General features: G+C 39.0%; 1 protein-coding gene across 1 annotated transcript in view; it reads left to right on the top strand.

Moving 5' to 3' along the window:
* Positions 1-25,572, top strand: part of LOC113953742 (BPI fold-containing family C protein-like) — a 29,007-nt gene extending 3,435 nt beyond the window's left edge. Inside the window, 17 exon segments of the mRNA XM_027657257.1 lie at positions 3,480-3,605; positions 5,564-5,607; positions 5,609-5,621; positions 5,951-6,062; positions 8,091-8,219; positions 11,153-11,308; positions 12,015-12,078; positions 12,166-12,226; positions 13,678-13,769; positions 15,339-15,512; positions 16,487-16,540; positions 17,486-17,656; positions 18,278-18,345; positions 19,735-19,777; positions 20,661-20,727; positions 21,729-21,805; positions 22,331-25,572. Of these exon segments, the coding sequence (XP_027513058.1) occupies positions 3,503-3,605; positions 5,564-5,607; positions 5,609-5,621; positions 5,951-6,062; positions 8,091-8,219; positions 11,153-11,308; positions 12,015-12,078; positions 12,166-12,226; positions 13,678-13,769; positions 15,339-15,512; positions 16,487-16,540; positions 17,486-17,656; positions 18,278-18,345; positions 19,735-19,777; positions 20,661-20,727; positions 21,729-21,805; positions 22,331-22,408 (1,506 nt within the window). The 5' untranslated portion in view covers positions 3,480-3,502 and the 3' untranslated portion in view covers positions 22,409-25,572.
* The last annotated feature ends 59 nt before the right edge of the window (positions 25,573-25,631 follow it).

The raw sequence follows: 25,631 nt of genomic DNA, 5'->3' as shown, positions 1-25,631 counted from the left end.
CACTGATTTTTGTTTCACTAAATGGTCTTTGGTAAAAATGAACCTTGTGGTCCTGGCTCAAGTGCAAGGATAAGGCAGTTACAGAGGTCAGCAAAATTAACTCAATGGATCCAAACAGTGACGATGGTTTTTTCCATCAGCTCATCAGACAACTGCCTCCCAACATTGTTATCCATTGTTAATGGAATCTGTGTAGGCATTGCAGCTATGCTATTTATTTTGCAGCCTGACACAGATTAATAGTTCTCTGGCAATCCTGCTCCAAGGTTTTGAAAGCCTTTATGAAGGGCATCAGTAGTCAAGCCACACTCAGGAAAAGCTGTGGTGCCACAAAGCTTTTGCAAAGCCTCTGAAAAATCAGGGGGTGTCCCAGACATACTCACAGATACAACCTGTGGGGGCAGGGGTGGCCATTGCCTCCTGTGGATTCTGTTGGAAGATTTCATTGAGCAACATCATGGGCTGTCTCATGAGCTGGGAAGTGGATAGCACTGCTTTCCACACTGAATGGAGGAAACCACGAACAGGAACTTACTGGAGTTTTTCTCATTCAGTGGGTATTTCCAGTAGTTGTGGAGAGAGATCATCTGCTTTTATGCCATTTAGCAAACTCCTGTCTGTGTCAATTGCTGTTTTCTTTAAGCATTCCTTCCAATATCTCTCCTATCAACCATATTAACTTTGTATTCCTTTTCCCTCCAGAGGTGATTTTCCATATGGAATATCAGTGTGTGGGAAGGGTTAAAATCTTGACGCTAGTGAGTCTTTTTTGCTTTGACATTGTTAAGTGAGCTGCAGAAACCTTACCTGTTCTTGAACATGCTGCAGAGTAACTAGAGACAATGGAGCAAGAGAGAAACTGAAAAATCCAGTCCCAGTTCTGTGATAACAGAAGAGATATTTTGGAAACTAAAGTGCTCTTTCTGGACCTCAGGTTGGGTAGACACTATATTTGCTATTGTGTTTGAGAACTGTTTGTCTTGGGTTTGTTAACTACTGGGGTAACTAAATTTTTCAAAGGGAAAGAAATTCTTCTGTGGGCTGCATATTGGAGAGTTTTGTGCAGGACCAAGGCAAGATAAGGACAAAATTCTTTTTTAAAGATTCTCTATTGTATGTCAGAGGATGGTCAGTTTAAGCTAGTGTGTTTTTATGGCTGTGCTAAACCTCTACAAGACAACTATAGTGGGATTTTTTTTTGTTGTTTGATTTTTGGTTTTCTGTTTTGTTTCATTTTGTTGTTTTTTTTTTTACTTCAGGAGCTTGCTTAAGTTCCTAGGTGGATTTCAGCTGTAATCTTTATTGCAAGTTTTATTTAAAGTTTTTATAGATTGTTCACAAAGGAGAAACCAGATGTATCTACAGACTGGTAGGCAGAGTACTTCATTAGGGTGAGACAGGTGACACAATCTGAAACAAAGGACTTCATCCTTTTTCTCTACTTCAAGTACTTGAATACACTATCTCTGAGAAGACAAAAGAATTAAGATAATTATTTACATGCAGAAATTGGTCTATGCCTGCTCAATTACTGAAGATAAATATCAGGGCAATTTGTCTGACATCTATTGTCCTTGGCAATGCAATTGGCAGCTCTCATTTAGTCTATCAGGCAGCTGACAAGTTCCTTCTCCTCAGGTCTGTCTGCCTCGGTCATCTGACTGACCTTGTACAATCGATCCTGGCATCTCAGAGAGGCTGGGGCTTGGATGAAGCCAAGAATATCAGCCTTGGAGTGCAAAAATAAAGCTTGTTGGTGTGAGTAAGCAATATGAAATGACACTGCCTTTTATTCCCAGGGCAGTTCCGTTGTTTGTTCTTTCAGCTTCTCACTCAACATCCATTTAAGATCCAAACAAAAACATATCAAAGTACAAGTGCAAAGCACAGTAGTGACCAAGATTGCTGTTTTCTGTTCCTCAGTGTGAATGAAATGCAATGGGAATGAGGTACCTCATCTGCATCAATGCTTCTAGCAATCCTGCTGGATAAATATCTAGGAAATATCTATGTACTTTAATGATAGAAAAATCTGTCTTTCTGATTTTACATTGATTTTTAATTGATTCTTGTTAATCAGGATTGAAGGTGGCATGTTTGCAGGAAAAGCTAGGACACTTTTTGGAAAGAGTTTAAGTTTTGTGACTTCAGCAGGCTGTTGTGCATAATATTACATTGCTGCCTTAAAGTATTTATTTTCAGTTGCTTAAAATAGACAAAACTAAAAAGGCATAAGAAGTAGAGATGGAATGACCAATTAAAGGGGGCATTTTCAAAATTTGTCCCAGTGTGGATTATGTATTCAGAATGTTGTTTCCCTGAAAACACTTTTTCTTGCATGGTATCTTGGGATAACTTTGTAAGGATTCCTCAGAGAACCGATGTCAGGGCAATATTGAAAATACATTTTGTCAATCTTACAGTGCAGAAACCACCAAAGAGCAGTTTTTTATGAGTTACTGAGCAGAACATAGATTTTCAACCATTTAGAGTCTGACCTGATAATATTAATTAAAACACCAAGAAGTAAGATATAAGTAGAAGAAGAAGGTAGAGGTAAGACTACCAAAGGGTGGTGGGGTGTGGGTTTTTTGATGAAGGAGAGGGTTTTTTCTTGTTTTAATTTCACTTACATGTGTTCTGCCAGATTATGGAATAGATTGTCCAAGATAATATGATACTTATTAGAAATCCAGGAATGACTCTATAGGCTGCAATACCCAGGAAACTATCAAGACCTTTTCCTACTTATGAATTAGTATGGTTTTGTACATAGGCAGGTACCATGATCCCAATCAGATGTGCACATCCAGAAAAGGATGTGTCACTCCCCTCCGTGGTAAGGCCAGAGTAGAGTTACTGTAGGTCCCTAATAAAGAGTTTTGTGATGCAGCACTGAGAAGACTTGAAGCTGTCTTGAGAAACAGTATTGTTATTTCTAGGAAGTTGAGCAGTGGCTGTCATTGGTAGTGAATATCAGGATGAATGCAAGACTTTTGAACAAAGAAGCCTTACTTTTGTACTGGAATGTGTCACAGAAAGATACAATTTGTCTCAGCTTTTGTGAATCTGTGTTGTGTGGTTATGTCTCGCCATGCAGTGGCTCACAGTCTTGCTTTGCACTGCCACAGGCTTGTGCTAGGACACCTCACTCATCCTGTGTGATGTTCATTCTGCAGGAGGAAGGACAGATGGTAATATTAAACAGCCAAGACATGGGTGTGGAGAAAGGATAGAGTAGTGGAGCAGAACTATTCAGTCTCACCAATAGCTAATACCTGCCAAAGTGATACCCAAGGACTCAGAAATATGTGCCTGCTCCTACACTGACTGCTTCATGCAATAAAATCATAGGCTAAACCTCTCTTGCCTATCCCCCCTTGTCCCAGTTTCATTGAGGGAAGTCATGGATACAGAATTTTGCAATTCGTGGTATGCATCATTTATGAAAATGTTTGTATCATAAATGTTGTTAACAGATCCCTGTGACAAAGGTGAGAAGATGCTAAAGACATCGTATTTTGTCCTGCTCTGTTGGCTGTCCTTGCAGCTTGAAGCTAATCCTGGTCTTAAAGTGAGGATTACTCAGAAGGGGCTGGACTATGGTATGTCTAACATTGCCAGAAGTTAATTTATCATAAATACTCTATGTGCAGAATATAATTGCTTAATAAAGGTTTAATTTTATTTAAGGAACAAGCTCCTTAAATATTGAAGTAGAGTAAATTCCTTTTGTCACCTCACACCAGGAATACCCTTTGTCTCTTCTCTCACTTATTTCCTTTTTTTTTTTGTGTATCCCAGGTGTGAATTTATCTTTTATTGGTGAATGCATTCTCCTACAGTCCAACCATCTTTCTACTACATCCTTCATATTGATGTACTTTTTAAGAACCATAATTAGAAAGTCATATAATTGCTTTTTTTTAAAAAAAGTGTCAAACCCCTGACTTAAAGTGCGATATTTAATTGAAGATAGTAAGACACAACTGGGACAAAAAGCTTACAATCTTGGAACAGCCACATAGCCACCTTTCCTCTCATTCCTCCATTTGACATGGCATAGCACCTGCATGTGCCATTCTTCAAAAAAAATCTAGTGACTGCCATAATTCTGCCCCTTAAACGGAATATTGGCAGTTTCCACAATATATTTTCCTTTCTCTTTCTATTCATGCTAACTTTCACTGTCTCCTACCTAAGACTTACTCCATGGATGTGGAGGGCATGTGGTACAATTTCAATTGTTTACAGAATTAATATTAATAATAAAGGTTAACAAGGCACAAATTCAACAAAGGCTGGGTCATGCTAAGGATTAATCGTCATTTATGTACTGAACATGCTGACAGGTAAACAATGGACTTGTGAGATGAAAAATAGAAGCTCGGGGTTCGTGTTTTCTAGATGAAAGCGAGGATCAGGTCCACTTATTTTATTGTATAAATATTGTTTTAAAGGCTTTTGAGGAGCTGAAAAGTGCGGGGCAAACATAAGTCACCCAAACCAGTATTGACCTCCCTTGCTTCCTAGGGATCTCTCATGCCTTTAGAAATGAGAATTCAGCCTGGTGCTTCTCAGTGTGAGCCCAGCAGTTTTTGTGACTATTAGCATGGTCTTCCGAGCACCGAATGAACAGACTAAGTTGGCACAGCCCTGCATTAGTAGTAAGAACAGACATTAGCAGAGCTCCTCCCAAAGGTATTTCTCATATTTGAAGAGCTTGGTGCCTGACACGTCCTCTCCCTTAATGTGATATTTGAAGGCTGAGGCAATAGATCCTGCCTGCGTGCTTCTTGCCTGCTGCAAGAACCTTGAGAGGAATTTCACCTGGGATCACTGGCTGACTTCACTGACAGTTGTGAGAGCTTTAAGTCATTTCAGTGAGAGCCCATATTTTGCTTTCGAGACAGGAATTCCCAGGGAATCATAACTTATTCTCCTTCATAAAAGATGCATTTTATGAAAAGGTATTCCAGTGTTATCACAAATTTCAGTTCCTTGCTTTTTTAATACTATAGAGCCTAGTGGAGAAAAAAATCCAGATATTTTCTATCAGCAATCGTGAGGCCAAAAGCTAAAGAAATTCATGGTAAAAACCTCTGAAAGCAGGATATCATTCAGTATTAAAATTTCAGTTTTGTCTTAATCCAAGATAAGTGAAAAAAGGAAGATACAAGGAATCTGGAATTTAAAGATGCTCTGTTTGGTCATAATAGGGTCTGTGTGTATTGTCATTGCACGAGTAGCATCAAAACATTCAAGAAAGTATGGATCCCTTAAAGCAAGGGAAACAGGTAAGAAAATAAGTCAGAGATCTGTTGCAGGCTTTAATGGTTAAGGTGCAGTGGCAAAATATATGTACTGGGAAAGAAATGGGAAGAAAACATTCAAAAGGATTGTCTCTCAACATCAAACAACTTCCTGTACACAAGCAACAATCCAGATAGTTCTGCATTTGACATACCAGCACTTCAGATGCATATATCACACTTTTTCCATAAGTAAACACTACATATAGAAGTCACCTTTCTACTTTATAACTGGCTTTTTCATCTAACAGGTATGAGACAATCTGAGGTAAAGGTGATGACCAAAAATTTTCCAAGGCTATCCACATTGTGAGTGAAGTGAAGGAAGTATAACAGTTTCAGAAATCTGACGGGAGTTCTAGAAGATGAAATATAACTCGAAGATGAAATATAACTCAGGGACAAGATGATCCTAACAGATATTTTTGATCTTGGGTTAAATGGTTTGTATGTGAGGCTAAGAGAAGTTATAAATGCGTATATACGTAGTTGGAAGGAGATCTAAGTAAGGATCGTAGAATCAAAGTGTTTCAAGAACTGTGTTAAAAGTGATGATTAAATTATTTGGCAGTATATCTGGACCTTTGGGTGCCAGAATCCAATCTGCAAGGCATATGCTTTCCTATGTCCCCTTGTAGGCAGGAGGATTGGGATGGAGCTCGTGAAGCAAGCAGTATTGAAAGAGACCTTCCCAAGCTGGAGTGGGCAGGAGAGTTTGTCAGTTGTTAAGGTCAACTATGTAATTTCCAGGTAAGTAAAGGAAATAAATGTCAAAGTTTTAGGATGAAGCAGCTTATTATTACTACATAGTAATAATTATGTAGCCGCTATTTTGTTCAGCATAAAATTTTAATGGTTCATCTAACTCTGCTTCCACTGCCCAAACACTGACTTGTTTTAAAAGTACTTGTTCTACTGCACTCAGAGATGAGCTTTATAAAGCTCCCAAAGGAGAACCTTGGCTGGTTTTTTTCAGTTGCTTTGTATCAGAGTTTGGGGCAAGACAGGTGTAAGCATGGTTGTGATACAGTGGGGGAAATAGGTGGGAAGGAGGGCAGAATTGTGTTATTAACACTCTGCTATTATAAAGGACCTGTAGCAGAGAAAATAATTTGTTTGTGTTTGATGAGAAAAAGCCAACAAAGGGATAAGATATATCCAGGGGGTGGTGTATGTGGGCTGATGTGGCAGGAAGATGACTTCTGCTGAATCTTTTTGGATGAATTTACAATGGTAAATCACCATTTTGACTGGATAGTGCTAGACACCTACTAACTGAAAAGGAAAATCTTTGTACCAGGAGCAGCCAGTAGAGACACAGTTTTGTAGAGTTTCCTACAAGTTTTCCAAATATGGAGACTAGTATGAAAGCAGATTTTTCTACAGCCTTCAATCCCACCTTCCAATATGCTGCTCAGTAGCATTTTACTTCTTTGCAGGTTACCCAGAGGGAGAAATACCATTCTGAGAGACTTCATGTACTTTCTGCTGGATAGGGCCTGCATCCCTTTCCTAACATCCTGCTTTCTGGCAATTGTTATACCATTTTTGCTATGCTGTCCTTGTGCCTTAATCCCTGTACGTCTGAGAGAGTTGTGTTCAGAAAGGCTGGAGAAGAAGAGACTGTGGGGGTGGGGGTGCATGTGTCTTACTGCATGTCTTCCACTGTCTGCTGGATGTTGATTATAGAGAATATGGAGCCAGTTTCTCCCAGGGGCACACAGTGAAAGGGTGATGGGCAAAAAGACATGCTACATCAAGAAAAGTAGAGAAGCTAGGAAAAAATGCTAGAGCATCAGAACAGGGGCTGAAAAGGCTGGGGAATCTGGATCCTTGGACTTGTTCAAGACTCAGGTGGGCCAGGGCCCTGAGTTGTCCCGGCTCTGAGTAAGAGGCTGAACCAGAAAAATCTCCTGAGGTCCCATTCCAACCTAAATTATTGTATGATCTTCAAAACCTCAGTTCATTCCCCCAACCATAGTTCTTGAAATTGGCCACCATCCCAGTGGATAATCTGATTTTAGCTCACTGCAAACAAGACAACTAAAGGCAGAGTTACTGCTCAAGATGTTATTGGAAAATTATGGTCATTTTAACTAAGGGTAGTTGGTGCCTTCTGCCCCAGGGAAAGCAGATTAAAGACAATTGTTTCGGAGATGTCTGCCAGATATCAAGAAACAATGAGGAATGTATACTACATGATAAGATTGCAGCTGATATCTTTACAATGTTCAGCTCAATTCAACACACCCATTTGAAAGACAATATCCTTGATTATCAGAAACATTTGTTTTGGAAGGGAAATATTCAAGAAAGATTTTGTTTAGAAAAATGAATGCTCTCCAGAGCCCTTTGCTTAGTCAAGGAAGCAGAATGTGAAAACAAAAACTTTGATGCTCTTCAGCAAATGCAGCATTCAGACAACCTGGATTTATTTATAGATGTGGCATCTGGGATTAAACATAGATTTATTTTTTCCCCAACAAGGAGATTTTACTTTAAGGAGGTTTTTTTTTCCCAAGGGGAGGTTTTTTGGGGAAAAAAACCCCAAAAAACCACAACAGCATGCCTGATATCAAGGATTCTTTTTCCAAGGATGCTGTGAGGTGAGGTGTAATGTCTTTCTTTCCTAAAATATACAAGGGTCAGTCATTTCTGAGACATTCTTTTACTGAAGCATAGACTTTGCCTTTTATAGCAGAAGGGTTTTCAGTGATCAGGAGTCCTTCTTACTCTTTTGGCATGCACTGTAATAATCCCCCTTTCTGTATTCTGTAGGCTTAGAATTAATGCTGTAGATTTCCCAGAAACTTCTGCTTCTTTTATTCCTGGCACTGGCATTTGTCTGTCAGTGGCACGGGCTTCTGCTACAATCAGTGCAGACTGGAGAATGAACGCATGGCTGCTGTAAGTATTGGACAGAGAGATGCACGTGGGAGGGGGTGGTTCTGGGACATATACTGGGTATTATTTTTCAGATCAGATATGCTGTATCACTTAACAGCAGTCTAAGAACAATCTATTTGAATAAACTTATTAAGAAGGAAACATCCCCTGACAACTAATGTTTTTTTTCCTTTTTTAAATTATTCAACCCCACAGGTTGTCTCTGTGGAAAATATCAGGTCAGACATCTGTTAGCATGCTCAGTTTGTCCAGACATGATATTACATGAATACTCAGGACCACAGAGTTGCAATAGCCAACATTTGTTACTTTCTTTGTACAGTGTAGCTGGAAGGTTGACTCTATAGCTAATTATCCATGTGTACCCATGTAGTACAGTGTATATTGCCTTCCAAAGAGCTCCTATTAAAAGGACTGTCACAATGCCAAGCATTCAGAACTTCAGAAAGTCCAAAATTTAGGTCGCTATGGAAAACTGACATCTTCATATGCCTATGTAGTATGAGATTGTTTTTAATGATACTACTGCATACTGGTTTTTCTACTTTTTCTTATCTCAGCATTTTTGCCATGGAATTTTAATACAATAGTCTAGCTTTTCTTGGGAGTGTGGGAGGGCTAAAATTTCTGGGATATCAGAAAGTTTGCAAGGTGCTAATCTCTACAATTTGGGTTAATAGAGCAACTGCTAACAGCAGTAGGTGTTGCTCTATTGTGAGCCAGATAGCACAGCAAGATGGATCACCAGGCTGCAAAGTTTCACAGCACGTCCTGATTTCAGAGGAGTATGGACATGCAGTTCTGCATTCAGTCTCAATGGGACTGGTGGCTGTAAACTCCTGTCACTGTGCCCCCAACCTCTCTGTTCTTTCTTCTGTCATATGAGTATTATGAGGAAGAGGAGACTGTGTTCAGCAGGGCAAATCAGCTGTTCCCAAACACTGAAGTCACCTCTCGCTCTTGCTGAAGGATAAGGACCTGGGCATAATCTGGAGAGACTCCAGATGTATAAAACACCAAAGACTTCACAGACAGTAAGGGAGTCAGGGAGCTGTCATGCATGATTTGACAGAGCAGATTGTGGTGGAGGTGGTCAAAGCTGGCTTTGGTGGAATTTAGGGGGCGAAGGGGTTTTCTTGCCTTTTTGAAGGACTAATCTGTGCTGCTTTGTCCTATGTGATGTTTTGTGAATGACTGTGAGTTTAGACAGATCTAGAATATGCCCTACTCTTCATCTCCTTTATCTTCTAGTCCTACATGTTGCTTTCAGAATAGCAGATTAAGAAGGGCCAGCTGAAAATGAGCTTTCCAAGTGAGACCATTGACAAAGCACCATTCCTGGGCTGCTTCCAGGATCAGGAAGATGGGTCTTATCACAGCTTTTTAATTGCAATAGTGTTATTCATTTCAGCTCTGGTGCATTTCCAGCTCTCACTGTAGTCCTTCTCTCCACTACGTCCCAGAGCACTCTGCCAGTCATAAAACCTCCTGGCAGGCCCATTGCTCCTGAAGGCCTAGAGCTGTGACCCTGCCTCAGGGAATCAGGATTCCTTCTGAAGAAGAGCACATATAAGGATGCAGGAACAAAAGACCTAAGTAGCTGAGTTGCTCCCTACCTCCCATGTAGCCCAAAAGGGGAGGAGGGCTGACATCCTTTTGCAATGGTCCCTATCACTGAAGGATGAGTAAATCTAGGTTGGAAGGATCTCTGGAAGTAGGTTTGCCCAGCCTGCTGCTCAAAACAGGAGTCACCAGACTAGATCAGATCTGCTCACTAGTGATGTTTTTTAGCCAAGGATGATGACGCAAGAATCTTTCCAAGTAACTTGTCCCAGTACTCACAACTCTCCCTGGGAAAATGTTTTTCCTAATGGCTACTGGGATGGTAGCTTGGTTAGGGACTGGAAAATGAGGATCTGAAGAGTGGTGCTTCCTCTACATAGCCACTTAATGAACATATATGAACTGAAACAGGAGGTAGGTGGTAGGATGAACTTTGTGACTGGCAACACTAGACATTATTTAGGGCCAGGGCAGTCTATGGTTAGGGTAAAAATTTATCTTTTGAGATTACAGCTTTTTCCAGAGATATTTTGTTTTGACTAAAAAAATTAAGAGGAAGGAGGAGAGATTCATGGTTCGAGCTTCATATTGGACACGGCTCTTTCTCTGTAGTATGGTGCCATCACTTATAAATTAATGCCTGGGAAAAGAAAACTCAAGTAATCAAGGTGAAAGAGTTAAAAGTGATGTGTTCACTGTCAGTTCTGTTACAGTAAATGAGGTTTTTATAAGGCTATTCTAACATTCATTCAACTTTTAATCCTGCTTGGCTGGTCTTCAGCTTCTAAAACTCCTAACCAGAAGCCTAATACCTAAATTTTTTGGAATATAGGTATAAAGATATTTTTGTTGGGGGTCTTAGTAGGGATTTTTACAGAAAGGAAAATGAATGGGTTTGGGGCAGGACAAAAAAAAAATGTATACATTTGAAAGAGTTACTGAAAATTGTTACAGGAAGGAGGAAAGTGGAACAATTACAAAGTTGATATATATAATATATATAAATATATAACACTTGGGTTATATATTTATTAGCTAACTGGCTTCTGCTGTTGCAGTCCCAGAGACCTTTAGGGTAATCTATCATGAAGGATTGGAATGTCTTGTGCTGCTGTGAAATTGTGACATTTTTGTAAACTTGTCAAATCCTGAACAACACTGGAAAATTCATGTCCTGGAAACACATGCATATAATCTGGTTTTGAATACCAGGCATGTCCCTAATCTCCTTTAATCCCTAGAAAGCCCATTCTTCATTCTAGATAATAGAAGCAAGAAGTCCTTTCAAACTTGATTTACAGGCAGTTTCTTAAATTGTTTCCTTACAGCAGATGTTTTATTGACTGAGTTTGACTTTTTTGTCCAAGCAGTAAAGGCAAAGGAGAAATTACTGTGTCCATCTCAGGACTGTTTATTTCCATTATCTTCAATGTGTCACGGGATAGCACAGGCCACTTGTCCACGTTGCTACACAATTGCCAGCTGAGCATTGGCAGTGTAAAAGTCAAGTTAAGTGGAAGATCTAGGTACGTACAGCAATTTTTCTAATTTCCCTCTGGGAAGTGGCAGGGTTTGTAGCATAAGGGACACTTTTCAAATTTTGATTTCTAGGGATCCAGTTACAAAATATGATTAAATATTGAAAGCTCTGAAAGTGGATTTTTAATGTCTGTTTTCAAAAACAGACTCTTCTACTGAGTGTGTGAAGTGTGGTTAATCTACATTTCTTTCTGCATGTGCCAGCAATCGAGCTGACTGGACATACTGCATATGAAAGCATTGACATTTGACCATATTAAAGAGTACAAGATTGCAAATGATGGTTTGTAGATGTAAAAGTGATGTAGACCAATTAAGCCTTTTGACAAGCTGACTTACAATTTGAGAATAAAGCTTTCAAAAGAGACTATGAAACAATGCTTATAGTTCTTATTTTGATTTTCTAGAATTTTTTTCTTACTCTTAGACAAAATGTGGCTAATTGAGCATCATTATCAACACGTTAACATGAACATCCACAGCTATGCAGATTGCCTTCTATATAGCTCTTCTGAGACTGAGACCACCTAACATTTGTCTGAGACTCAAATTAGTAACTTTTCAGTCTGCCATATTGCTGTAATTGCTTCTTGTTAATATAAATGACATTGATGTCCCCGTCTGCCAGATTTTATTTTTCAAAGATTTCAACCCATGGTAAAAAAGCCACTATGTTCATTTCCTTTCCTCCAGCTGGATCTACAGCTTTCTATCTGGTTATCTTGAGAAGCCCATTCACACCAAATTGGATAAAAATGTAAGTTTGCAAAGATGGCTTCAGATAGTGAATGGAGGAGTTAAAACACAGGCCTTACATTACTGACTTGTCTCTCTCTTCATATAGCTATGTCTAAATATCAAATACAAAATCCAAATGATGGATGCACAGCTTAGAAAGCATAAGGGTGAGTTGTTGATAACAGCTTTTTGTTAACTAATTTTCATAGTGCTCAAGTTGTATCCTTTATTATTAGAATCCAAACTATTTCTGTGTTCATGGTACCAAAAAAAGTGAAGGAAGAAAAATACAGCCATTGTCCTGTACCTTAACCTATTCCATGTTCCACCCTAGAAATCTCTTGCATGCACTTTATATAAAATATTCAGATTTCTTCTGTGCCCATAGCAAGTCACCTGTAATCTTTCAATCTGTTGTAGCTGACCTGTGTTATTTCCTTAGATTTCCAAGATGATGTTGATCCTTTGTGCTTTTGGTACTGTGAACATAAGACTCGTATTCAGTGAGGTAACAAGATGCTGTAGGAAGACACTGTCACACTGAGCATGTTTCTTTTCCCACCAGTAACAATTCCTGTGTCGCTCTTGCAGAGACATGAATACAATCTGTGTTCAAAAAGCATATAAATATAAGATTTTCACTACTATAATCAATGCCACAGGTTTTCCTTTATTGTTGTTGTTAGTTTTTTTACCCCAAGATTAAGAATATTTGTTGTTTTTCTCAATTCAAATTAATTTGATTCCTGTAACTAATATAATTCAGGTCATAGAGTTTGTTCCCAAACAAACACTCTTTGCTTTTTATTGTGGATATTTCTATTATCTGCTCTGCTATTCAGAAGCAGAGTAAGTAGACATTTATTTTGCCTAAATTGACCTATAACTGCCATGTGCCAAGCAGTGGCAAGTATTACTGAAACTCATAGTCATCAAGAACATTTTCTTATGCAGCACATAATTAAATACTTCAGGTTCAAGGGCACCCCAAGCTGTGCTGTCATATTGAGGGGTTCATAATCTCAGTGTGAATTCACCATTCTTTAAACCTATCTTATTTTTATGCAGTATGAACAGACCATACAGTCCAATCAAAAATAACAATCAGACTGAAGCTGCATCTCAGCACCTTTCAGAAAAATTCTTCAATCATATTGACAATAAAGTGCCCTCTATTGTTGTGAAAAAACACCCAGTTTCTTCAACTCTGATTGGCAGAAAAATGTGCTAATGTCATCTTCCAAAGCATTTAGTAGTATTTACCAGTACTTCACTTATCATAAAGGAGAGTTTAGTTCTCTTGTGCAAATATGTAACAAAAAAGGAGACTCTGCCTTAGATTTTGCACTGCATAGGAGAGACTTCTGCAAAGTGTATTCACTTGTGAACAGGAGGGGAACAGGCCTAAATCAGGAGATATCAGTGACTTTTCCAAAGGGAATAGTCTTACTAATTCCCGAATAACAATTTCTTTTTTAATTGTCTTCTTCCTTCTCCCACCATTATTCTTTTTCAGATTCATCATTTCTATAATGTCTTTGTCTTTAACTAAGCAATAACTGTTTGTGATGTGTTTTTGTAATAATGTCTGTTTTGGTTTTGTCTATCATTCTTCTAGTCTTAAGCCAGATTGACACCTTTGCACAAGTAGACTATTCCCTACTTAGCTCTCCAGCAGTCTTCAAATCACACATTAACTTGGATTTGAAGGTAATTTGTCTTTAATATCAGTGTGCTTTCTAACACTTTTCTGATTCTCTTTTGAGTTGATTCATTTTATTTCATTCCAGTCTTACTGAACCTCTCCAGTGTTTACTTAGAAAAGCAATAAGACATTTGGGAATTTTGGTCAAGAGTTATTTTGGAAACCGAATGCAATTGTTTATTTAATAAATTAACTGCATTTGTGTAATTAACCAAAGCTATTATTTAGAATTAAATTAATTCAGAGTTGAAACCCTTCAGAGGGGCTTTATAAACAGCATAAAAGTGTTCTTTAGATATACAGCTCTTGCACTGCTGCTTGGTCTTCGCCTGTTAGCAGTGATACATGATCTATGATGGCTACCAGTGTGATTGCAGTCCAAAGCATTTGTTTTGAGATTACTCAGCATCTTGTATAAGTACAGGTCACACCCAAAAAGAAGACTCCTCACAGACAGTCCTTGAGCAGCACATTCCTGTCTTATCTAGTTTTCACCTTTGTTGGCAAGAGATATCTCAGCAACACCAGAGCTTTTCCAGCGGTTTCAACAGTCCTTGTCATTCAGAGCATCCCAATCGCTCTCAGAACTGACTTCAGTTAAGAAAGATTTGCCAGAGCTGTGGTTGAAACTCCCTCTTGATTATTTTGTTCAAGCAACTTTCACCACCCGCAAAAAAACTCTTTGCAAGCAGGATATACATAGCTTAAAAGAACTAAGCAATTAGTTATCTGCTCCTGTAGCTATCTAGAATTTACAGGGTAAGCTTTAACATGTGGACATCCCATTGGGACACCTGATGACTCATTCTAAGTCAGTCAAGGAAGTTACTGGTCTTGGTGCTCCTTGGAACAGGCTGATTGTCATCTTCTAACTTTCAGCTTTTTTTCTTAGGATTTTATACCATCCCTTGTCAGTGTTTTTTCTGTTGAATCTTCCAGCTACTAACCTTCACAGTTTCAGTAATTACATGACTTGCTATCTGAATTACTTTCTTTACATGGCCTGAACTCATCTACCTCTCAATTTTAATAGTTATTTTCTTAGCATACCTGAATCAAGGTCCCCTACCTGTTCAGCACCAAAATTAGGTCTTAGAGGACTGGCAGCTGGGCCAGGGCTAAGAGTTAGGTGATATAAAAGGCTCCTTTGTGTGTCCCTGTCCTAAGCAACTTCCAGTGCTTTTTGGGTGTGCCTGAAGATTTTCTTGAAATGTCACCCTTAAGATTAAATTAACAAATGTTTCTTTGCTACAAGAGAAAGAAAACTGTGGTGTAGAGAATTATTTTTTGCATGTGTGTCTTGTAACTGCTGTTCAGAATACTCACTTGAATGCTCAAATTCAAACTTTGAAAGTACAGCACCCAGATTTTCTTTGATTCCTGTAATTGTTTAAAAGAGCCTGAATTTGCTTATTTTCAGGGCATAGCACAAACTTATTTCCTTAATTCATGGTTTCTTTAATGTCCAGCTTTTCTTCAGATTAGGAAGAATTCTTCCTGTTCAACCACTGCTAACGCATTCTCACAGATACAAATGTTTCAACTAAAAATATTTGATAATGATTTTTTTGCAGGGCACAGTCTATCCAGTAGGTAATCACACAGACCCTCCCTTTATGCCAGCTCCATTTGCTCTCCCAAACCAGGGTGATTCCATGATATACCTGGGAGTCTCCAATTATTTTCTAAAGTCTGCTTCACTGGCTTACTACAGAGCAGGGGCCTTTAACATCACCATCTCTGAAGAGGTGAGTATAATTTGCATGTAATGGAATCACAAATATCAGCAGTATGGATAGTCAGGTCAGCAAAGGAGACTAACACATTATCTTTGCCATTTCACACAGATTCGAGTCACACTTCTACCACTTGTAGGAAGGATTCATGACAATCATTCTGCATGTCATAATTTAAAATAGTTCAAGTCCCCCTCAGACCTAAGCCTGAACTTCTTGGCAGCTCTAGGCAAGGAATGAGAGATATGAACATCACAGACTTGGTGTGCCAGGAGCGGCAGAAAGAACCAAAAAAAAAAGCTTTTCTCTGCATGGACTGCACATAGGAAAGGATGAGACAAGAAAAAGTGTACTGAAGCCACAGTCTGCTGCACAGAGGCCCACAACAGATATTTGGCTATGTTGAGAGCTAGAATAAATCCTTAGACTTAATGGAGCAGCAGGATGAGGCAAGAACGTGCAAGGAAACTAAGCTTTCAGCTGTGGCTAAAGAACATACAAGACCTCTCAGAAATGCTAGTTTCCACACTGGCAGTTGTAGTCAGAGTTTCCAATAAGTTTTGCTAACTGAAACAATGCTAAGAGGGTCTTTATGGATGCTGGTGACATGAATGGCACTAACAAACATCATCACAGTGGTTAGCAGCAAAAGAGCAGATGAGATTTTTGAGTCCTTGCCTCTGACATACTCAGTATATTTCATCTGAGAGAGTCTCAAAGGCAGGATGTCATATCTGTTCTTTCAAAGAATAATGCTTGTTCACTGGTACGTGCTTCTGAATCAAATCCATGAGAAATCTTTCTTTTCTCCCACAGGGCACTGAGGGTTGCTTAGGAATCACTCTTGAGCAAGGAAATACTAAATCAAAACATGGATTATCTAAAACTAAAATAAACAGGATCTATTGTTGGGGATTTTTTTTCCGAGGAAAGCATAATTTTCAGGCTGGTATAATGATGATCTAATTTATTTTATTTGTTTATAGCTTGCTACTACTTTTAGCTTAAATACCTCCCTACTCAAATATTTTGTCTCTGAGGTGAGTACTGTTACTTGAACAGACCTTTTAAGAAAAATCAGTATCTAATGCTCTTTATGGATATTATCTGTGTGCTCTTGTTTGAAAAAGTTTGGAGGAGACAAGGAAACTGGTTTATGATTAGTGCAAGATTCGAACATACACATCTACCCCATGATAATTCTTCCTAACTATATCATACTATACTTTAGTTATTCTCTACCCCTCTAAGTTCTGGATTTGCTCTCAGTCTTTGAAATAGTTATAAAGAATAAGTGGTAGCCATCTGTGAGATCAGTCTCCTTTTATTCCTATTCAAGGTAATGGTATCTGTGCTATTGGTAGCCTGACTTCTCTTTGCAAAGATTCCTGATTTTTGACTACTGGAGTTTATATACAATGGGAAATAATAGTCATGAGTCTATACATGTGATGCAAGAAATTAAAATACTATGAGTTGCTGTAAAAATATGGCAACACTTACTATAAGATGATGAAATTCAGAACCTGTGGAATTGCAAACTGAAGTTTTGTCCTTTAGGAGTTTCTCTACTTTTCAAAAGATTGACTCTTTTGCAGGCTGTCACTTTTCCAAATACTTTATATTGTCAAAATGATTTTTTTTTTTTACTGGAATCACTCATTTCCCTCATTTCTTTAACATGCTAATCTCCTCCTCTTGAAATACATTTTTCAGGAACAACCTCTAAATTGCTTCATTATAGATGTTTAATATCAGTGGGTTTAAAACTTCACTATTTGTTTTATCATTTCTGAAACTCAAAAGTGTATGCAATGCTAAATTTGTTATTTCAGTTGGTGTAATTAAAATGAAGTATATTTAATATTGGTTAATTACAAGAGGATTGGTATACAACACCTGATTATGATGCAGCTACAGAAACTGTCGCTTAAGAAAAGCTTAACTCTGCACTCTAAGGTTTTCTCCTCCTTGAACCTCCACAGATGTCTCTGAGTCAGGCAGCAGCGTGCCCAGTGCTGCTGAAGCTGATGGCCACATTACCTCCTGCAGTCAGTTTAAACGCAGACAGATGTGTCCTTCAGATCACTGGCTCTGTAGAAGTCTTTGCTGCTCTGCCAAATTCAACCACCCAGTACATCTTTACAGGGAATCTGGTGAGTAAAATGAGCTAGAAGATAATATTCGGTGCTGGGGCTGAACAAATCACACAGTGATCTTCAAGGTCGTTTGAAAATCATAGAGATCAGCATAAAATAGCATATACTGGTCTGCCACAAATATGCAGACTGTTCTGTTGCATTTCAGAGGGAGCAAACATGCACCACATACTGTAGAATTTAATGGATTTAGTAGGCAGGTGCAGAGAGCTACTTAGGAAAGCTCTTTTTTCCATATGGGAGGTTGAGTGATTATTCAAGAATAAATTGTAATATATAAAAATGTTATTGTCTGATGCCCAGTCTTCTTAACATCTTGTTATAAAGTTGTTTCAGACATCTTTTCATGGGGTTGCAAGTGAACCAATTAGGTCAGCCATGCAAGGACTTAAATGATCCTAATGATAAGGAGGCAATCAGGGCAGTGTTATCATTTTGCTCACACAATCTCAGTTGCTGGCAGAAATCGGGAAATTCACAAATGCTTTCACTAGCTATATGTATTGACCACATAAAAAGTTTGGACATTGTGTTTCCAGTCAAAAAAGCAATTACATTTGTGCCTGTATCTATCTGTTTATACAGTCACACAAGACTGTTTTGTTTTTTTCCCTGCAGACAGCCAGTACCAGAGCCAATTTGACAATAATCAAACAGAAGTTGATTATCTCATTACTTCTGAAGAGGTAACCAAGAAAAATTCAGAAAGCAACATCAATGACCCCAACATTAGGATACAACAGAACTGATTGTGTCAGCCTGACAGTGGTTGTTTCACCATGACAAAAAGAAAATTAGTTATCTTCTTTCTCACAGGAACTCTTAAGATACTTTCAACTGGTTGGTTTAAATCTTTCAGATGAAATATAACAATACTGTGGAACAACCATGTCTCCTGTGATACTTCCCCTTTCTGTAGGTTAAATACCTTTCCAGATGACAACATTCAATTTATTGGTTATTTTAAAGGCATCTGTTTCAGTCTGCGCTGATGTTGGAGTAGTTTATTTAAAACCCACTAAAGGTTGCTGCCATGCCAAGTCTGAGCATCATAAACAGAACTGCTGGAGTGCAAACCCTGCACAGGACCACTGTCACTAGCTCTCTGTATGCCTTCACATGAGAGGAAGAAAATAGTGAGACTGCACAGCACACACTCCAGTAGCAGACCATCAAACAAATCAGACTGAAAAGGTGTCTGTAGTTTGAATCAAAGCTTAGAGCTTTTTAGATTTTTCTTAGATCTTGCTAGTTTTGTGTTTACTTTATGGTTATTCTCAGCTGTCTTAGAAAAATTTTATTAGCACTTTGAGCTGGGCTGGGTTTACAGCCCCTTTCTCCATAAATGCACCAGGTGGATAGAAGTGCAGACTTTCAGACAGGTAGCCCACATCAGTGCTTCTCCTTGTTAGCTCTATACTCCAAGTTGGGCTAGAATTCCAGAATATATGATATTTTTTAATCTATTACAATTTTATTAAAGAAAAATATAAGCAGCCTTTTCTTAGTTTTTTGTCACTGGACCTTTTTAATGGGAAAAGAGGATTTAAGATGATCAGAACCTGTCAGTATAAGTTTAAGAAGTAATGGTGCCACTCACTTAGAGCTTTTGACACAAGAATGTGTTCTTCTGTTCTTCAAAATTTTGGTTTTTTCTCTGGGATTATGTTTACAATGATCTGATGATGCATTACAGGCATCAGTGGAAAAAGTTAGGAAAGGATATGAGTTAATTCAAATCACAATGCATATTTGAGGAATGTGTAGTTCAGCCATTGGAGAAATAGCAATTCCAGGAAAAATTGATTTCCTAAGTCTTACAGTTACAGCCCAGAACTACACATGACCGTAGGAGGAGATTAGTACCAGAAAGAACCCAGTGATTCTATAACTCATTTGTAGTTGTGCCAGTTTTAGGTAAAAGCTGTTGGGAATCAAAGAATCTTTGGCAAAGTTAAATGTGTGAATCAGGGTGAAATCAGTATGAATTTCCACAAACGGATCTTCAAGTAGTGTGCATAAGTTGTACCTTCATCTTTTATAGTGAATTCTCTTCTTTTACTACTTCTCTTCAGGTTCCAGTTCTCCCTACTGCACTCCAATCTTAGCTTCCCTGAGGTAAGCTGATGGTTTCAGTGCCTGGAATAAGTAGCTGACCCCTTCAGAGATAAAAGAAATACTTCTGAACTTGCTGCTGAACAATTATTGGTCTGTCTTGGGGACATTATCTGCCACTGCTCTTTCTGCTTTGAAATAGTATATGCTATGCTTTTCTTTTTCTTTTTCTTTCTAGTAAGAGGAAATACCTCTTAGAGTGTTGTGTTGTGTTGTTTTGTTTTTTTCATCAGAGGCTCAAATTGTAATGGAGTCTGCCTGGGTTCAGGCAGAAGTCACAGCTGGACTGAGTATGTGTAGCAGTTGAAGTGAATACAAAGTCAGACTTAAGCTCCATATCATAAATTATCTTAAATTACTTCAACCAAATAACATAAAAACAGGACTAAAAAAAAAAGGGAATAAAAGAAACATGATGCCACTGCTTAGATCCTTCACTGTAGACTGAGAAATGATCAGAGAGACTCTGCAGCAGCTCAGCCCAACCAATACCTTTAAGTGAAGGGAGGAAGAGACTAATCACAGTGGTGTAAGACAGAGCTTCAGGACAGGGCAGTTCTTGCCACCCAGAGAACAGTTCACCCATGACAACTGAGTCTACCAGCTGAAATGAGGTTGAACATATTTAATTCCTAAAGTTAAGGTTCAATCCAGGTATTTAACATAGAGGAAAAAAAACACCTTCAATTTAACTCATTGTGAGAAAATGGACACCTCTTTGCAACTTAACCCAAAATATATCTTTTTTTTTGCCTGAGATTTTCTCTGCCAAGCTCTGTTCTGATCTTTTTGTGTGTCACTTCAGTTCTAACACTCATCTTCCTTGTGAAGCTGCAAACCCATAGGCATCAGGCAATAATCACCAAATGTGCTTTTCCCCACACAGCAGAAGTCAGTGGTGGAGAATTTTCTGTCGTATGCTTTACGGAGAGTAGTAATCCCAGTAATCAATGGTAAGGACTGTGGCCAGTTCTGAGCACAGCTGGGGGGAAAGCAAGACTGAAACCATAAAAGGGAGTGCCCAACCTTAAAGACTCTGTTGTGTGAGGTTTTCTGTTCATTTGGTGACACCAGGGCAGGTTTACTCTGTGCTGGACTTTGATCCTGGTCATTCAGCTATGTAGATCAGGGGCTGGAACAGAGCAAGTCTTGGCTCCCTTTCAGACACTGGGCTTGGGTTTCATTTTCACTGAATGCAGTGTGGCAGCAGAGCTGAGACATGTTTGAGTCTCGTCCTGACGGAGAGTCAAGTCATGAGCCGAGAATGGCCCAAACTGAGGAAGTGCAGAAGCACATTTGCACCTTTGGGCCTTGGGTTAACATCTCTGACTTTATCACCTCTCTGCCTTTGTGCTTCACCTGCTGCCACACGCCAGACAGAATAGAAATCAGTTCAGTAGGATACAGGTAATGAGGGATGACAAAGAAAAGGATGATGGTGGAAAGAAACGGGTGGAAGAGTACAGAAGGTGCCTCTCACAGGAACAGAGCTGAGGAGACTTCTGACAAAAAAAGTGAGCTACCAATGAGGAGAAAGAAAAGAGAATGAAAGGGCAGGATGCATGTTAGATGTTTGGAAAAGCAAATATGAATAGACCTGAGGCTTGATCCAGGAAAGTAGGGATAGATGAGAATAAGAGGAGCCAAAAGGACTCATCCTTTTGGATGAGGATCAAGTAGAGAAGAAATTGAAAGGAAGATGGAGAGTAACACAGAGTGGGAAACAGCAGAAACCAGATCTTGAGGGGCACATAACTGGAGACGAACAAAGGCAGTGTCAGAGAGATGAGAGATTGTAAGAGGTTTAGATGCAACTTTTTCACAGGGTTTTTTGCTTCCTTGAGAGGCTCAAGGATGGCTAATTGAAGGAAAATTGCTAACACATTGAGAAAGATGCTTCTGAAGTGCATTTTGTTATTACATTCAAATGTATTTATATTTGTCCTTTCCAAAGATAAACTAGGAAAAGGATTTCCTCTTCTTAACTTGGCCCACACTAGCCTGACTGGACCTGCAATAAAAATGAATCAGGTGAGAAGCCAAATTTCTTTTATAGAATATTGCTTCTGTTTCGGGCCTGCATATTTTTGTGTTTTCCTGTGTTGGGTAAATCTAAATGTTGTTATTAGTAAAGCTTTCACAATGCATTAGGTATAACATGCAAACTCTGGATCCAAAATGAGCCCCCCGCCCCAGCAGTTATAGATTGCAAAAGGTCCACTAGGCCTTTGGGGTGTGCCAGCATGGGGACATGACAAGGACAGTGCTGCTATCCTCTTAGGAGCATTGAGTGTGTGAGTCCTTGCTCCTCTGACCTTTCTCTAGGAAGGCTCATAGGCAACCTGTGTGTCTCTGGTAAGTGTTACTCAGCCTTCTGGAGTGTTAACCTACATCAAAGCCCATTCCTACTCTAAAGTTAACTACAGTTCGGGAGGCACAAAGCCACTCTTGTCTCCTGCCCTGCTGAGGGGCTTACCAAGGGATCTAATCCCAGAGTAGTGTCCCTGAATATATGTCTGAAATTTAAAGTAATTTTACGTGTTTTTCTTTCCTCAGGGTCATCTGGTTATTTCCACTGATGTTCACTACCAACCAGAGGATAGGGAAGATGAGGACCTCCACAGCCACTCCTGATGTCTTTTTACTTCTAAAGAATAATAAGAGAAAAATGTAGTTTTCCTTCTGTTGGCTTGTAGGGAGTAGATGCTATAACATTAGAAGCATAGCTTTTCATCACTATTTTTAGTCTTTTAGTAAAACTTTTTAAGCACTTTTCACAAAGTGAATGTGTTGGGTTTTAGTACAGTGAGTGTAGCTAACTGTTATTGATGCTTTGGAAAACTTGTTGCAGCCTGATCTGAAGCAGCAACTGGTTCTTTTCAGTAGAGTTACAGACACCACATTTTGTTAATTTTAGGAACAAGTTCTTTCATTATTCAATTTATCTCCATTAGCATTAGCAAAATTTTGTGTATGGAGTGAGATCTTATTCTTTGTAAGCGTTTCACAATTTGTCCCTTTGTAACTGGATACCGAGAGTGGGAAGAAATTTATAAAATGCAGTTAATTGCCATATAGTTATAGAATCATATAATCTAGTCCAGACACTGGCTCAAAACAGGACTAATTATATGAGGTTATTGAGCACTGTGTCCAGTAAAGTCTTGAACGCCTTCAAGGATGGATATTCCAGAGTCTCTCCAGGCAATCTGTTCCACTGCTTAACTCCCTTCAGAATAATTTTTTTTCCTAATATCAAATCAACATTTCCCATGTTCCAGCTTGTTCTATGGCCTTTTGTACTTTCACCACACACTTCCAAGATAGACTGACTCCATTTTCTCTGTAGTCTCTGATCAAAACATTGCAGGCAACAAAATGGCCTTTCAAGCCCTCTCTTCTACAAGCTGAACAGGCCTAATCTCTCAGACTCTCCTTGTAGTTCACGTTCTCAAGCCTCCTTGAGAACCTGCACCTGCTGGTTCAGTCCAGAGGACAAGCCTTGCTAGTAAAAGCAGCCTTTTCTGTATTTTTTGTCACTAGTCCCCCCATTTCTTCTGCTATAAATGTACTTAGGGAAACCTTTCCTGTTGCACTTTGGCTTTCCTGACTTTATTCCTATATGTGCAAACAAGATCTTTGTGTTCCTTCCAAGTATCTGGTCTCAATTTCCATCTTCTGTATGCTTCCTTTTTGTGTTTGAGCTCACTCAGGAGCTCCAAGTTCATCCATCATGGCTTTCTGCCACAATTGCTCAACTGTCTGAACACTGTAATGGACTATTCGTATGCTCTGAGGCGGCTGCCCTTGAAGATTAGCCAGCTCTTCTGGGCCTCTGCTCTCCAGGGCAATTTCCCACAGATCCTGCCAAGCAGGTCCCTGTAATCTTCTCATCTGAAGTCTATGGTTGTAATTCTGTTCTTTGTCTTGCTGCTCCTCTCAGGATCTGAAAATCCACACTTTCATGCTCACTGCAGCCAAGGCTGTCCTTGGCTTCTCTGTCATCCAGCAGTTGTTCCTTGTTTGTGAGTCGCTGTACCTCTTTGAGGGTATCAATCTCCAAATAATTCCATACTTCTAATATTTATAAAATGAAGCTGGTAGCTTTATTTTGTCTTATGTCAGTGTCATCAGAGACACTCAACCAGGAGATATTGAGTGTGTGAAAAGAAAAACTAGTCTGCAAATGTCTCACCACAGAAAGTTCAGTTCCATCTTGGGACAGAAATGTGGCTTCCATAGTTTTAGCTGAATCAGTTTATTTATCTAGCTGGCTGATACAGTTTTTTAATTAAAAAAAGCATCCTGAAACCAAACAGCAGTAAATCACAGCATCTGATTCATTGTATTCTGTAGTAGACTCAAAAGAAATGAAGATTTTTACTTAGTTTGGTGTCCTTCACTGATATCAGGAAATTTGTTCTGCCAATTTGGAGGACAATTCATGAGATACAGAGGAAAAAGAAAACTGAAGCTCTGGTGTCTATCTATTTGCTCTTCCAAAGGGACACCCGCTTCAGGACTGACCAAGTACCATGGGTCAATGGACCTTTTCAGGCCAGAGTCATGGCTTAGCACAACACTGTCTCTTAAGCTCTAGTCCTCTGGCTGTTCACAAAGTGATGTAGTAATTTCTCTGAGGACTAAACAGGATGTCACATAAAACAACAGTTCCCCCTGTATAATCCTACAGGTCACTATACCATTTTCGATCTGGTGGTGTCTCCTGATTGATAGAACCATGGAAATGATTCATGTTCATCAATTTGCTGCAGAATAGAGAGCATGGAGAAAAGGGAGAATTGGGGAGCAGGGAAAAGGGACCACTGGAGCACTGAGCCAGAGGCAGGGGCAGGAAACATGCAAAACCAGTGATCTGCAGAGATATAGCAACAAGTTTGTAGTATTGCCATACTGATAACTTCATTTGGTTTCTTGTGTATTGGGTAAAAAGGGTTGAAACCTATATCCCCTTTATCATACACATCAAAGAAAATTCAGAGAAAGCTAAAATAAAACACTCCTCTTAGAGGCTCTTTGTAACACCTTGAAGGGTGAAAAGTTTGGATGTAGAAGCTATTTGTAGTGTATTTGAATGTGCTATCTGAATGTGTCTGTAAGTAGACAGTTGCCTTTTATTCCTATACTTGTAGAAAGAAATGACAGAACTGTTCTGGAAGCCTTAGTGTGTTTTTGTCAACTTTTGCTAAAAGTCTTATCTAAACTGGGTGGTATTCTATTAGAAGAATCATAACATGTTAGAAGGATATGATGAGGATAAGCTGACATAGTTTTCAGACAATTCAGTTGTTTGTACATATTGGAGATCTGTGTGGATGGAAACAATGGAACTTTCCCTTGCTTTATAGGAACAGCAGAACTTGTGCCAAAAGAACTTATAGAGGTTTCTGTAACTGATGGTGCAAATGATATTCATCATCAGTTGCCAGAGATATAAATAATGAAATTATTATGCATGTGACTCCCTGCAGTGAATGTTAAATCTGTGTAAATGTGAGTATCTGTTGACTGACTGACAAGTGCCTCTACCTTTTCTATTCATGGATTGCACAATGAAGTGACTCAGATTGTCCAGCAAAGTGCTCCATGCCAGAGGGAATTTGCTTAGTACATGCAAGCTAATTGATTAAATCACCTCCTTGACAAGCCAAGGAGTGCTGGTTAGCTGAAGTACCAGTTAACTGGATAAGTAAGGACAAGAAATAGAAAATATTGACTACAAGGACTTGATACTATATATTTGCACCATAAATGCACACTATAGTGTCTGTGTTATGCTATAACATAAATCTCAAATCTTTGTTCACGAAGCCTAGCCATGATTGATTGAACATAA

The sequence above is a fragment of the Corapipo altera genome, unplaced genomic scaffold (assembly GCF_003945725.1).
Source record: "Corapipo altera isolate COAL_440 unplaced genomic scaffold, ASM394572v1 1, whole genome shotgun sequence".
NCBI classification, from domain to species: Eukaryota; Metazoa; Chordata; class Aves; order Passeriformes; family Pipridae; genus Corapipo; species Corapipo altera.
The sequence above is the reverse complement of the archived record's forward strand: the minus strand, read 5'-3'. Positions and strand labels throughout refer to the sequence as shown.